The following is a 15,696-nucleotide window of genomic DNA, read 5'->3' on the forward strand; positions in this document are numbered from 1 at the left end:
AAGGGAGGTCAATGTACCTATCTAAGGGAGGTCAATGTACCTATCTAAGGGAGGTAAATGTACCTATCTATGGGAGGTAAATGTACCTATCTATGGGAGGTAAATGTACCTATCTAAGGGAGGTAAATGTACCTATCTAAGGGAGGTAAATGTACCTATCTAAGGGAGGTCAATGTACCTATCTAAAGGGAGTTCAATGTACCTATCTAAGGGAGTCAATGTATAACTAAGGGAGGTATCCAATGTAACCTATCTAATGGGAGGTTCAATGTACCTATTCTAAGGGAGGTCAATGTATCCTATCTATAGGAGGTCAATGTACCTATCTAAGGGAGGTCAATGATACCAATCTAAAGGGAGGTCAATGTACCTATCTAAGGGGAGGGTCAATGTATTCTATGGAGGTCTATTCCATGGTAAGGAGGTCAATTAATGCTAAATGACTATTCAGGGAGGTTCAATGTACCTAGGGTCAATAGGAGGAAATGTACCTATCGAAGGGAGGTCAATGTAACCTATCTAAGGGAGGTCAATGTACTAATCTAATGAACCTATCTAAGGGGAGGTCAATGTACCTATATATGGAAGGTCCAATTGTATGTACCTATGTCTAGTGGGAGGTAAATGTACCTATCTAGGGGAGGGAGGTAAATGTACCTATCTAAGGGAGGTCAATTGTACCTATCTAAGGGAGGTAGGTCAATGTACTAAGGTAGGTCTATCTAAGGGAGGTTCAATGTACCTATCTAAGGGAGGTCAATGTACTAAGTCTAGTAAATAGTACCTATCTAAGGAGGGAGGTTCAAGTGTACCATATCTAAGGGGAGTCAATGTTTCCTATCTATGGGGATGTCTATCAATTGTACCCCTATCTAAGGGAGGTCAATGTACCTATCTAAGGGGAGGTCAATGTCACCTATCTAAGGAGATCAAAGGGAGAGTCTGTATGTGTGATGGTCAATGTACCTATCTAAGGGAGGTCAATGTACCTATCTATGGGAGGTCAAAATGTAACCTAATCTAGAGGGAGGTTCAATGTACCTATCTAAGGGAGGTCAATTGTACCTATCTACAGGGAGGTCAATGTACCCTATCTATGGAGGTCAATTGTACCTATCTAAGGGAGGTAAATGAACCTATCTATGGGAGGTAAATGTACCTATCTAAGGGAGGTAAATGTACCTATCTAAGGGAGGTCAATGTACCTATCTAAGTGGAGGTCAATGTACCTATCTAAGGGAGGTCAATGTACCTATCTCAAGGGAGGTTCAATGTACCTAATCTAAGGGAGGTCAATGGTACCTATCTATGGGAGGTAAAATGTACCTATCTAAGTGGAGGTCAATGAAACACTATCTAAGGGAGGTCAATGTACCTATCTAAGGAGGTCAATTGTAACTATCGTAAGGGAGGTCAATGTACCTATCTAGGGAGGATGTCAATGTAACATATCCTAAGGTAGGTCAATGTACCTGTCGCAAGGGTGATTAATATGTACCTATCAAAGGAAGGTCAATGTACCTATCTTATGGAAGGTAAAAGTAACCTATCTAAGGGCGGTAAATGTACCTATCAAAAGGAAGGTTATTGCATGTATCTAAGGAGGTCAATCTACCGTGACTAAGTGAGGTCAATGTACCTGACTAAGGGAGGTCATGTAACCTATCTAAGAGGTGCAATGTAGCCTATCTATGGGAGGTCAATGTACCTATCAAAGGGAGGTCAAGTACCATATTTAAGCGAGGTCGATGAACCTGTCCTAACAGAGGAGGTCAATGTACCTGTCTATGGGAGGTCTATGTACCTAACTATGGGAGGTCAATGTACCAAACCAAGGGAGGTAAATGTAGCCCATCTAAGGTGAGCTCAATTGTACCTAACTAAGGGAGGTCAATGTACCTATCTAAGGGAGGTCAATGTACCTATCTAAGGGAGGTCATTGTTGTACCTATCTAAGGGTACCTTATCTAAGGTAAATGTACCTATCTATCTATGGGAGGTTCAATGTACCAATCCCTTAGTGGGTCAATGTACCTATCAAAGGGATACAATGTATGTACTATCTAAGGGAGGTCAATGTACCTATCTAAGGGAGTGGTCAGTTTCTATCTATGGGAGGTCAATGTACCTAAATGTTAATTGTACCACCTATCTAAGGAGGTAGAAATGAACCTAACTATGGGAGGTCAATGTACCATTCTAAGGTGAGGTCAATGTACCTATCTAAGGGAGGTCAATGTACCTATTAAGGGAGGGGTCATGTACCCTATCTACAGGAGGAACAAATGTACCTATCTAAGGGAGGTCAAACCTATCTATGGGAGGTAAAAGTTACCTATTTAAGGGAGTTAATTTGTACCTATCAATGGAAGGTCCATGTACCTATCTATGGGAGGTAAATGTATCCTATCTAAGGGAGGTAAATGTACCTATCTTTGGGAGGTAAATGTACCTATCTAAGGGAGAAAAATGTACCTATCTAAGGGAGGTCAATGTACCTATCTAAGGGAGGTCAATGTACCTATCTATGGGAGGTCAATGTACCTATCTAAAGGGAGGTCAATGTACCTATCTAAGGGAGGTCAATGTACCTATCTATGGGAGGTCAATAAGGGAGTTAATTGTACCTATCCTATTAAGGGTAGGTCCAATGTACCTGTCTAAGGGAGGTCAATGTTACCTATCTATGGGAGGTCAATAGTACCAATCTAAAAGGAGGTCAATGTCTGTACCTATCTAAAGGGAGGTACCTAACTATGGGAGGTAATGTACCTATCTAAGGGAGGATCGCAATGTACCTATTTAAGTGGTGTGTCAATTGTACTATCAAAGGAAGGTCTATGTACTACTATCTAAGGGAAATGTATCTAAATGTAAATGTACTATCTAAGGTAATTGTACTTCATGGTAGGAAGGTCAGATGTACCTATCTATTAGGAGGTAAATGTACCGTCTAAGGGACCTATCAATGTACGGGGGGTGGGGGAGGACAATGTACCTATCTACGGGAGGTCGATTGTCTATCTAAAATGTCAATGTATAATCAACAGGGCCTAAATGTACCTATCAAAGGAAACTCAATGTACCTATCTAGGAAGGTAAATTTTATAGACAGGGAGGTTGTTACCTATCAAAGGGAGGTAAAAATTATCTAAGAAATGGCGGCTAACCAAGGCAATGTACCTTGCTATACCGAGAGCAATGTACGGAAAGGGAGATCGATGTACCTGTCTAAGTGACGTCATGTACTGTCTAAAAGTCAATGTACCTATCTAAGGGAGGTCAATGTAACTATTGAGGGAGGTCATGTACCCTTTTAGGGAGTTAATTGTACCTATCTAAGGGAAATGAGCGGTTACCTAACTATCGGGGGTCAAGTGTGTTAACGGACGCTCAATGTAATCCTAAGGGAGTCAACGTGACCTTTTCTAAAGGAGGTCAATGTACCTGTCAAGGGGAGGTCATGTTCCTAAACTATGGAGGTAAATGTACCTATCTAAGGAGGTCAATGTACCTATTTTAAGGGAACTATTGACCAATCGAAAGTAAGGTCAATGTACCACTATCTCTGGGAGGTTAAATGTACACTACTAAGGGAGTTAATAACCAATCTGAAGGGGAGGCCTCCCAATTCGATGATGTACCAGTCTAATATAGTGTAAATGTACCTGACTTAAAGATTAATGAGTACCCATCTAAGGGAGGAAGTTCAATATCTAAGCGAGCAAAATTGTAACTATTGAGAGAGATTCACTGTACCACTCTAACGGAAGTCATTATGTACACATGCCTCACTAACCAATGTCAATGATCCCCATCATTTGGATATCATATAGTACTGATCTATGGGAGGTAAAGATGTTAAAACAACATAAGGGAGGTACATGTACCTATAACTAAGGAGTCAAACTACCATCTATAGGAAGATTTATGTGCCAATCTAAAAAGGGCATATGTAATATTTCTCTAAGGGAGTCACATGTTCCTATCTCTCGGAGGATTCAATGTAACCTTTCCATGGGAGGTCATTGTACCTATCTATGGGATAAATGTACCTTCTAAGGGAGATCCCTTGTTGAAAGTTTTTTTGACGACAATTGGATCTAAGGGGGTATGTATAACTAAAGGGATTTACCTATTGTACCCAGGGTCCCCACCAGAACTTCAGGTCAACTGCACCTACAAGGGACGCTGTCACTATTATATTTCTTTTCTTTTCATAATGTTGATGGGTCATAATGATATAAGGGGGTCAATGTAAGAAAATGTCAAACCTATCCTAACCCATAAATCTCTTCCTCTCCGCCAACATGCTACACAACCAGACCACGTACATGGACTTCCCGCATAGGTTCAGACTATCTAAGGGTGAGTCATGACGACCAAGGTCCACTAAGGGAGGACAAGGTCAAATGAGGTCGCACCGCTAAGGATACTAAATGTAAGCGATTGTACCTTCTGTGACTTGACACTTTCAAAGGGAGGTAATGTTACCGTATTCATTCAGAAAGAATGTTATCGTGAAATGTGACAGGGACAAATATCCTAAGGGAGGTCAACCTTGAGGTGGAACCACTTACAGTAAAACGCAGACATTAAAAAAAATATGGGGTCTAAACATAATCTTTAGGAGTACCCAAACGAAATTTTATGTCCTATTGTAATCATGTGCACTACAACTGATTTTATAGGGATCTTAAAACACATTTTTTTTTTGGTGCAGTTTTTTTTTTTATAATGTTCCTTTTTGCATGTCATAAGTCCGTTTGGATTAAGTATTCGGAGGTAAAGGAAAGCTAGAGTACAGATCGTCTCACTAAGGTTACAGCTGGTAATGATATATAAATCGCCATGGTTATAGCTTACCAAGGAAAGGTTACTAACAATACAGCTTATACCAAAGTTACAGCTCACTAAGGTTAAAGCTGTAATGTATATTATAAATCGCCAATGGTTATAGCTTACCAAGGAAAGGATACTAACAATACAGCTACCCAAAGTTACAGCTCACTAAGGTTACAACTGTAATGATATATAAATCGCCATGGTTATAGCTTACCAAGGAAGGTTACTAACAATACAGCTTACCAAAGTTACAGCTCACTAAGGTTACAGCTGTAATGATATAAATCACCATGGTTATAGCTTACCAAGGAAAGGTTACTAACAATACAGCTTACCAAAGTTACAGCTCAGTAAGGTTACAGCTGTAATGATATTAAATCACCATGGTTATAGCTTACCAAGGAAAGGTTACTAACAATACAGCTTACCAAAGTTACAGCTCAGTAAGGTTACAGCTGTAATGATATAAATCACCATGGTTATAGCTTACCAAGGGTCTACAATACAGGTTACTAACAATACAGCGTAATGATTACCAAAGTTACAGCTCACTAAGGTTACAGCTGTAATGATATATAAATCACCATGGTTATAGTCTTACCAAGGAAAGGTTACTAACAATACAGCTTACCAAAGTTACAGCTCATAAGGTTACAGCTGTAAATGATATAAATCACCATGGTTATAGCTTACCAAGGAAAGGTTACTAACAATACAGCTTACCAAAGTTACAGCTCAGTAAGGTTACAGCTGTAATGATATAAATCACCATGGTTATAGCTTACCAAGGAAAGGTTACTAACAATACAGCTTACCAAAGTTACAGCTCAGTAAGGTTACAGCTGTAATGATATAAATCACCATGGTTATAGCTTACCAAGGAAAGGTTACTAACAATACAGCTTAGCAAAGTTACAGCTCACTAAGGTTACAGCTGTAATGATACAAATCGCCATGGTTATGGCTTACCAAGGAAAGGTTACTAACAATACAGCTTACCAAAGTTACAGCTCACTAAGGTTACAGCTGTAATGACATAAATCACTGTGGTTATAGCTTACCAAGGAAAGGTTACTAACAATACAGCTTACCAAAGTTACAGCTCACTAAGGTTACAGCTGTAATGATATAAATCACCATGGTTATAGCTTACCAAGGAAAGGTTACTAACAATACAGCTTACCAAAGTTACAGCTCACTAAGGTTACAGCTGTAATGATATAAATCACCATGGTTATAGCTTACCAAGGAAAGGTTACTAACAATATAGCTTACCAAAGTTACAGCTCACTAAGGTTACAGCTATAATGATACAAATCACCATGGTTATAGCTTACAAAGGAAAGGTTACTTACTTAATCGAAGGTGCAGAAAATATTCTTTTTGATTTTTTTGTCATCTGGAAATGGTCTTTACATTACTGTTCTTATACATAAACACATATAAGCTTTTCTCACCAATACTGTTGTCCTAAAATAAAATAAATTTGTATTCAACACATTTTTCTTTTTGTCAAATTGATAAACCAATTATTGCATTTTTGTATAAATTCAAAATTGTGCTAACCGAAAAGATTGTTTGTGCAGTGCCAAAATATCTCTCCATATACATGTTTTGGTAGTTTATGTTTCTAAAGTACAAACAACACATAAAAATATTTGATAATCTCATCCTCATGAACATCTTCACGAAGAGGGTTTTCCAATATTCTTCCATTACTTTGGAGTTTACCTGTACTAAAAGACATGACGGTAACACGGATGGAACATTACAAGAACTATAACAACCTAGACGCATCTGATAATGTTTATGGAGTGTTGAGAATTTAATAACATGTGTAGGTCATATGATATCAACATGGGCGATAATTAAATTTTGTGGATCTGACCCGCAGCAAATTCTGGGTTTATTCCATAAAATACAGGATTTAACAGAGGAGAATTTATCAGCAGTAACTTTAATGCAACTATTTTTATAAGGATTTTTGAAATTCCTTGAAGTAAATTGACATTAGTTTTCAGATCATCTCAGTGGAAAATTTTTATCATGCAACAAATATCAGGAAATTTGGCAACTGTTAGACTAAGATTTTCATAAAAAAATGAAATCTTTGAATAGGTTCACATTTGAAATAGAATAATTTGCATAAGATTTGTGTAAGATTATATTTGTAGCTCCCAGGATCTGTTTGTTCCATCAGAATGCCGTACCAGCTAATTCAATCAGAAGATTTCTCTGACAGTTTAATTGCATTTGCATTGCTGTGATGGTCGCAAACTAAAATTTTGAATAGTAAGATCAATACTTCTCAACACAATATAATTAGTTTCCAAACTGGAACGTCTAGAAAATCATCAATCTTATCAATTGATATTGATGGCATTTCTTTTTGAAAGTTTGAAGGATTCAAATTCTAGAATTTCAAGAGAAAGCTATAAATGGCATTACCTCGCTCTCCATTCCACCAAACATGTAGAAACTGATAGTTAGAACAAAAGATAGCGTTACAAATATCATATGTGTTGTTTTATAATTCCATCAAGCTAAATGTCATCACCATCTTCCAATTAACCATCATCATTACATTTTTTTTTTATCCCTGGTTCTTCCATTCAAGTTTCTACTTCACTTTGGAAGCCAGTTGTACCTCTTTCCTAGCCTGCAAATTTTTTTCCCCACGTCGTACAGTTTACCTCCCTTCTGGCGTCCAGTATAATACCTTAAATTCATTTGGAACCTTCAGTTCCTTTTATCTCCCTTTGGGAGACCAAGTCATTCCATCCTTTTTTCTTTCCCTAGACCCCTTGTTACGTTGTCATTTCACCTGTCTGGACACTTTTTTGGAAACTATTTTCCTTCTCTTCGAATAACTGTTCTTATCCTTCTTTCCAATTTCCCTCCCTTGTAGACCCTCTTTCCCTCATGGTATACTTTCTCTGTCCTAAGCTCGTATAATCCCTGCAACCATTTATTTCTTCACGGAAAACTAAATCTCTTGGGTGTGATGTAAATCAAATTGAGTTAGAATGTGTGAAACAAAATGGATTTTTAAAAGATTTATCCTTATCTAAAATTAAGTTAAGGCTGTTGAGTCACTTTTAAAAGAGTTGTTATCTAAAGAGCTTGCAGTGAATTTGCAGATTAACCTTCTTCGTATGGCCATAGTCATTTACCATACCAGTTATATTCATAATCTTAATACAGTTGGTATTTCAAAAGATAATAAATCACCAACATTAAAGCTGATTTTTTAACCAGGTTAGTTAAGAAGTATAAGATTGGATAACTAACTTAATAAGGTAATGATTTACCGCCTACACGACTAATGCTAGGTTTGTGTCACCCTTTATTATGTCATTGTTCTGTCACTGTGGAATTGACCTTTTTTAAGGTATTATACAGCCAGGGATATCTAAGGATGTGCTAGGATTAGGAAGTACAAGAAAATCAAGATTCTCATAGAAAACAAATCACTGACCAGCGCAGTCAGTATGCGGCAACTAACACCTTAACAACTAAGCCACCATTGCCATGGAATCGCCCATAGTGAATACAATTCAGAAGAGACATTTTCACAACCCTGTATATAGACTTGAGTGGAATACAGTCAGCATCAATCTGCCTTATGGCCAGTGACATTCACTGCAGCGTTTTATGAGAGTTCAAACACAAACATGGAAAGACTCGAGCAGGAAGTGTCAGCTTTGATAGGTTATCCAAGACAATGGTAACAACCAAGATCAAACTGAAATATTCATAGTACCAACCAAGTCAAAAAACTTCAGATTTGGCACATCCTGTAAAGTTCAACGTCCACAAAAAGAATCCTGGTGTGTAAATTTTGTGTATATTTTAAGTTGAGTAAAATATAATCTGATTGACAGAAAATATCAAGTTCAGATAGTGCTTCATGTCCTTTGTGGTACATACATCCCATTCCTACAACTTCCTAATCACTTTCAAATCTATTTTAGATGCACATTTGTGCTACATTTCTTTAATATCATGTATAATTCACCATTATAAAACATGATATTTTTTCCTAAAGTAACTTCTGAAAGATAAATGAAATTAAGGTCATCTGAAATCCATAAAAAGCAATCATGTGGTTAGACTTCAGAAAAAAGCCCACGGAAATGTCAAACAAATTGTAACTAGTATCTTAAACATGACACTTAGTGCTACAGTGAAGTAATATCAATTGAGGAAAAAAATTCTAAATGACATTGAATTTTTTTTTTTTAATCTTTGAGAGAACTATACAATGAATGCCAATAGTAATACTATATTAATCACATCACGGTACTCATGGTCAAATAAAATATTCAAAAGCTGAAATCTAAAATCTGACTCATGATCAAAAACACTTAAGTACTCCATTGCAGTTGCTTCTTCGGGCACAAGGTATTATGATTTTCCTTCTAATAAATGCCCTATACTACAGTAGAATAAATTTCCCTTGTATTTATTGTTTTTCCCCATACATTTATTACTCAAATACATTTTGTAAATGTCTTTCTTTTCCATATCTATGGTAGACAACCTGGATGTGCAGTGGGGGTGGGGGAAGATGAGAGTGATGCACATTTGAGCTCCATGCAACTATGCAACATAGATATATAAGACAATTATATAGAGTAGTGTTACTCGGGTCGTACAAGGTGATCAAGAGTGCATGGACTCTCAGACGAAGATCACCAACTGTATGTTTATCTTAAGAAAACATAAGTGGGAAAAACACCTCGCCCCAGCGCCATTAGACCACCAGCGAGCTGCCCTGTGAAGCCATATAAGTCTGCATGCTTCAAAACACCAGACATTATGGCCAAGTTCTGGACTACAATCTAATACAACAGACAGTAAATCCATATTTTACCAAACATTTTTCCTGCGATATAACTGAATTATCTGTTGAATGTTTGCACCAATGGTACAGCAGGTTATTTTCACACTACTAAATATCCATAAACTGGTGTCCAATCAAATTTAGGCTGTATTTATGTGTTCATAACGCTATTCAGAGAGATGCCCAGATATGACTTAAAGACATCAATATTTGCTCTTTTGACGATCATTAAATTCAGTGAGCATATATTATAGATCAAAATAAAAAATACAAATACAAAAATACATTGGAAATATCCAACATTAGTAGGTTTAAGCAGAAAGCACGGAAACCTGAAGGCGTCGTTCTGACAACGTTTATCTCATATTGCTTTTCACATGCAATCACATTAAACCAGCAGACATGAACACATCATAAAGTTGCTACAGAGGTGGTCTCCAGCTAGGAATCCACTGTAGACCTACAGGTCATCTTAGATAATGGCTGATCCTAAAGTTCACCAGTCATCAAACACAAAGTAGTACAGCACAGCACGCACATACAAACCCACACGCACACCCACAAATGTGTCCGACTACAATAGCTCTTTACAAAATTGGAATTGGAGTGACACATATTAGGAGATATAACTGCTTTTCAATTGTAGTATATGTCAGATTAAAGTGCTGTGATCTGTGATCAATGACAATCATTAAATTGCGGGAGTTTGAGGTAATTGTGAGTGTTGTGAATACAGTGGTCTTCCCTAGCTTTGAGACTGTAAGGGTATTGAACTGAGGGGTACTGGTTTAATCCATGGCAGAATTACATTAGACTCTTATTTTTAATTTTTTTCTAGAGCCATGCTGTGTGTGATTGAGAAGCCTTGATGGAGAGTTAACCTTATTTGATATGTTTAGGGAGAAATGATTGAGTATTGTTTTAAGTAATTAATTGTACATAGTGTAATAGATGATTACAAGCCAATTACAGGATTAAGTAAGAGAGATTCTATATCAATAATGATTCAGCAGAAATGATCTCAAATGTCCTTTAAAATTAGATCCCCCTCCCCCGATACAATCAGTGTTTGAATCTGTTGGCAAAGCTAATTTCAAAGACAATAATGATTTGCATCATTAATGCAAGATGGTATCATATGTCAAGAAAACAAAGACCGTGTCTGGTATTTAAATGTTTGCCCACCATTATGAACAATAACAATGAAAAGTGAAAGTTGTTTAAACAATTCAGGTATTCATACTCATTTTCCTCCTTGAAATGTGTCAATGGCATTGGTTGTTAGATTCAAAATATTTGTTTTACCCTTCCGAGGCCACTTATTGAACTCTTCTGTTTACACAGAAGGTTGCTGATAAAATTTCAGAGGACTGTATCAATCATCTCTAAAGAGTCTGAAACACCTGTAACGAGCTTACCTGTAAAGTTCAGCACAAGAGGATCATCACTACTGAGAGTGTTCTGTGCCACTTGTACACGACAGATATACACCGTTAAAATCCAAAGTAACACTCTCATGTTGGCAAATCATCCTCCGGTACGAATCCTCATCCTCTTTGTATCCGTTAATCACAGGTATCCCACACAACGCCTCATACTATCACGGTCCCATGGTCTATCTATCACGGCAGTTGGATGCTCCTATACTCACGATATTTATTGTTTTATTCCTTCATTCAATCCCATCAATAATATCAACAAACCACTAATTGCCTTGTTACACTGTCACACAAGTAAACCAACAGATTTTATACAGAACACAGGATTAGTTCCATTGCAGCAATACTTCTGTAATTATTCTTGTGAATTGATATTCCCTACGTAGCTGTAATTACACTCATCCTGTTTTCAAAGCAAATATTCAAAGTTTTATGACAGGAACACAAAACATGATGGTTTTGGATATTTTTTTTTCGTTGCTTCAAGAACAAAAACTTGGAGCATTGGGAGAACTGTAATAACGTATCTTCTGTTAGCAAATTAGCATGAGTTCTGCTTGACTGCCTGTGCTGCATGCATTGTCTATATTCCAGCAGGCTTCCATGGTGTCAATGTCACTTCCAGGCAGACATCCAAGTCCTGTCAATGCTGCACTCATCCTTGTTCCTACGCTTCCCTCTGCAACATCAAACAATTTGTTTTCTATCTTAGTTATATCTTTATTTCCCTCCAGTCTATCACATAAATGAGTAACAAGCAAAAATGTGTATCATTATATACCTCATTATCACAGAATTCCTCTACCTATTTACACAGCGCTCTACTGAAGCAGAGCTGATCACCGTCAAACTGTAAACAAGAAACCAAAGCTAAGATGGATGCCAGATATATTATGTCATGTATAAGTATCAAATAAACTATTTTTCTCTGTAATAAAGTCAAAAACAAAAGAAGGTTAATTGAAACAATATTGACATAAATAATAAAAACAAAATCAATGTACCAACATGTATGTCAAGTTTCGATTGTTCTTAAAGACTCGTGGGGCCTGTTTTACTCCACTATTATTTATGATGTTGGCGAAAGCTATTAAACCAGAACTGGTATAATCAGTCAACCAAATGTTACAGTCTTGTTGTGAATAATACATTAAATTTGCAGGGCTTTTCACACCTATAGTTATTAGTTAAATTACAGACTAAATATAGGATTTTTCTGGGCCGAGTTTTACAAAAGAATTTCGGTGTAAGGCTTTTAGATTCAATACTCCTAGCCACTTACACTACCAAACAGGTAACAGTCTTTTTTTAAGTTTTTTTAAGAGGGGAAGGCCACTAGAGGAGGGGCTCTTAAGTTCATTTTTGACTGCCATAGTAGTAAGAGGTTCAAGACATCTACTAGTTTAAAGTCAGACATCGTTACAACTTTGGAAACATCCTCATTTTTTGCATGTCAAGTTTAGGAGGTGGAGAAAAGCTGGAGTACTCTAAGAAAAACCACCAACTTACAGTCATGACCAGGCGACATGGTTCTACAGCCCAGAGGTAAAAGGTTAGATCAATGTGTCAGTGTGGTCCTGGCTGTACAAGGAGCAGTGAGTTCATTACAGATCTTGGACAATATAGCAGGTTAATAAGTGCAATGTTCAAATTGTATTATTGTATCACACATGGAGAAAATTAAGGAATAGTAAGTTAAATTAAAATGAGATTTACTTAAAAAAGGAAAACTGATAAAGGTTCAATTAGGATGTGACGTCAGTGCATCAAAATTTATGCTCGGGGTGAAAGTTTTATATATTGAGGCCACATAATTCTCAATAGAGTACAAACATTAAAATTTTATTGGTGATATATAGAAATAAAATTGTCATACATTTCAGACAGTTCATGTTTCAATACCTACATCAAAGCCCAGCGCATATGAAAGGAAAGGGGTACATATCATAACAAATATGGTATAATCTTCATACTTTAAGACAATTTTCTTAAGCAGTTAAATAATATTGATAGATCTCTTATTTAAACACTACACAGCCAAGTATATAAATCTTTCCGATCTGAGCCATTATTATCTATAGTTCTTTTACTTAACTTGAAAATGGGGAGGGTGCCATGTATATAATGGGAGGGGTGAAAGTAGTGGTAAATATGGTAACCATGTATATAATGGGAGGGGTGAAAGTAGTGGTAAATATGGTAACCTTGTATATAATGGGAGGGGTGAAAGTAGTGGTAAATATGGTAACCATGTATATAATGGGAGGGGTGAAAGTAGTGGTAAATATGGTAACCATGTATATAATGGGAGGGGTGAAAGTAGTGGTAAATATGGTAACCTTGTATATAATGGGAGGGGTGAAGTAGTGGTAAATATGGTAACCTGTATATAATGGGAGGGGTGAAAGTAGTGGTAAATATGGTAACCATGTATATAATGGGAGGGGTGAAAAAATAGTGGTAAATATGGTAACCATGTATATAATGGGAGGGGTGAAAGTAGTGGTAAATATGGTAACCATGTATATAATGGGAGGGGTGAAAGTAGTGGTAAATATGGTAACCTTTATATAATGGGGATGGTAACTGTATATAATGGGAGGGTGAAAAGTGATGTGGTATGATGGTAAAGTACCTGTATATAATGGGAGGGGTGAAAGTAGTGGTAAATATGGTAACCATGTATATAATGGGAGGGGTGAAAGTAGTGGTAAATATGGTAACCTGTATATAATGGAGGAGTGAAAGTAGTGGTAAATATGGTAACCATGTATATAATGGGAGGGGTGAAAGTAGTGGTAAATATGGTAACCATGTATATAATGGGAGGGGTGAAAGTAGTGGTAAATATGGTAACCTGTATATAATGGGAGGGTGAAAGTAGTGGTAAATATGGTAACCTGTATATAATGGGAGGGGTGAAAGTAGTGGTAAATATGTAACCTGTATATAATGGGAGGGGTGAAAGTAGTGGTAAATATGGTAACCTTAATGGTAAAGTATGTAAATATGGTAACCTGTATATAATGGGAGGGGTGAAAGTAGTGGTAAATATGGTAACCATATGGGAGGGGTGTATATAATGGGAGGGGGGTGAAAGTAGTGGTAAATATGGTAACCTTGTATATAATGGGAGGGGTGAAAGTAGTGGTAAATATGGTAACCATGTATATAATGGGAGGGGTGAAAGTAGTGGTAAATATGGTAACCTTGTATATAATGGGAGGGGTGAAAGTAGTGGTAAATATGGTAACCTTGTATATAATGGGAGGGGTGAAAGTAGTGGTAAATATGGTAACCATGTATATAATGGGAGGGGTGAAAGTAGTGGTAAATATGGTAACCTTGTATATAATGGGAGGGGTGAAAGTGGTAAATATGGTAACCTGTATAATATAATGGTAACCTGTATATAATGGGAGGGGTGAAAGTATGGAAATATGGTAACTGTAAATATGGTAAATATGGTAACCTTGTATATAATGGGAGGAGTGTAAATGTATGTTAATGGAGGGTGAAAGTATGGTAAATATGGTAACCTTGTATATAATGGGAGGGGTGAAAGAGTATAGTGGTAAATATGGTAACCATGTGTATAATGGGAGGGGTGAAAGTAGTGGTAAATATGGTAACCTTGTATATAATGGGAGGGGTGAAAGTAGTGGTAAATATGGTAACCTTGTGTATATAATGGGAGGGGTGAAAGTAGTGGTAAATATGGTAACCTTGTATATAATGGGAGGGGTGAAAGTAGTGGTAAATATGGTAACCATGTATATAATGGGAGGGGTGAAAGTAGTGGTAAATATGGTAACCTTGTATATAATGGGAGGGGTGAAAGTAGTGGTAAATAGTGGTAAATATGGTAACCGATATATGATAATAGTAAAATGGAGGGTGAAAGTAGTGGTAAATATGGTAACCTTGTATATAATGGGAGGGGTGAAAGTAGTGGTAAATATGGTAACCTTGTATATAATGGGAGGGGTGAAAGTAGTGGTAAATATGGTAACCTTATATGTAATGGGAGGGGTGAAAGTAGTGGTAAATATGGTAACCATGTATATAATGGGAAGGGTGAAAGTAGTAGTAAATATTGTAACCTTGAGCTTTGGTTGTTTAGGAGATCTGTTGATAGGTCTCTTATTTAACATTACACAGGCCAAGTAAAGAGTAAGAATACCTCTTCTGAAGTAGGAGCGTCACTTAACTCGCCCAAGTGTATCCTCAAGGATGCTTCTGTAACATAAGTGACTTAAATTGTCTAACATGAAGGACCAAAGGTTTTACAGAACCATGCTATACGAGTCACCTGTGGTTCAAAACACTTCCATGTTCAACGGTATAAGTATATATATATATGTGTAAACAAGTTTCAAGAACACTCACAAGAATCCGTGATGGGATATAAAAACACAAAACATCATTAGCATCATGGTTTGGTATGTGGATTATGAAGAGCAGACTTTTTAGAGTCATTCCTAGGCTGTATAACCCTAATAGAAAGATTACATTAAACTAAGGTGATAAAGTCCAAGATCTGTGTTGAGTCATTTTAGTTGAAAC

General features: G+C 36.9%; 1 protein-coding gene across 1 annotated transcript in view; it reads right to left on the reverse strand.

Moving 5' to 3' along the window:
- The window catches only part of LOC138329883 (neuropilin and tolloid-like protein 1), a 129,756-nt gene that overhangs the window by 101,727 nt on the left and 12,333 nt on the right, over positions 1-15,696 (reverse strand). The window contains exon 2 of the mRNA XM_069277176.1: positions 11,110-11,809. Coding sequence (XP_069133277.1) covers positions 11,110-11,209 — 100 coding nt within the window. The 5' untranslated portion in view covers positions 11,210-11,809. The remainder of the gene's footprint in view (positions 1-11,109; positions 11,810-15,696) is intronic.

Source organism: Argopecten irradians, chromosome 1, assembly GCF_041381155.1.
Source record: "Argopecten irradians isolate NY chromosome 1, Ai_NY, whole genome shotgun sequence".
Taxonomy (NCBI): domain Eukaryota; kingdom Metazoa; phylum Mollusca; class Bivalvia; order Pectinida; family Pectinidae; genus Argopecten; species Argopecten irradians.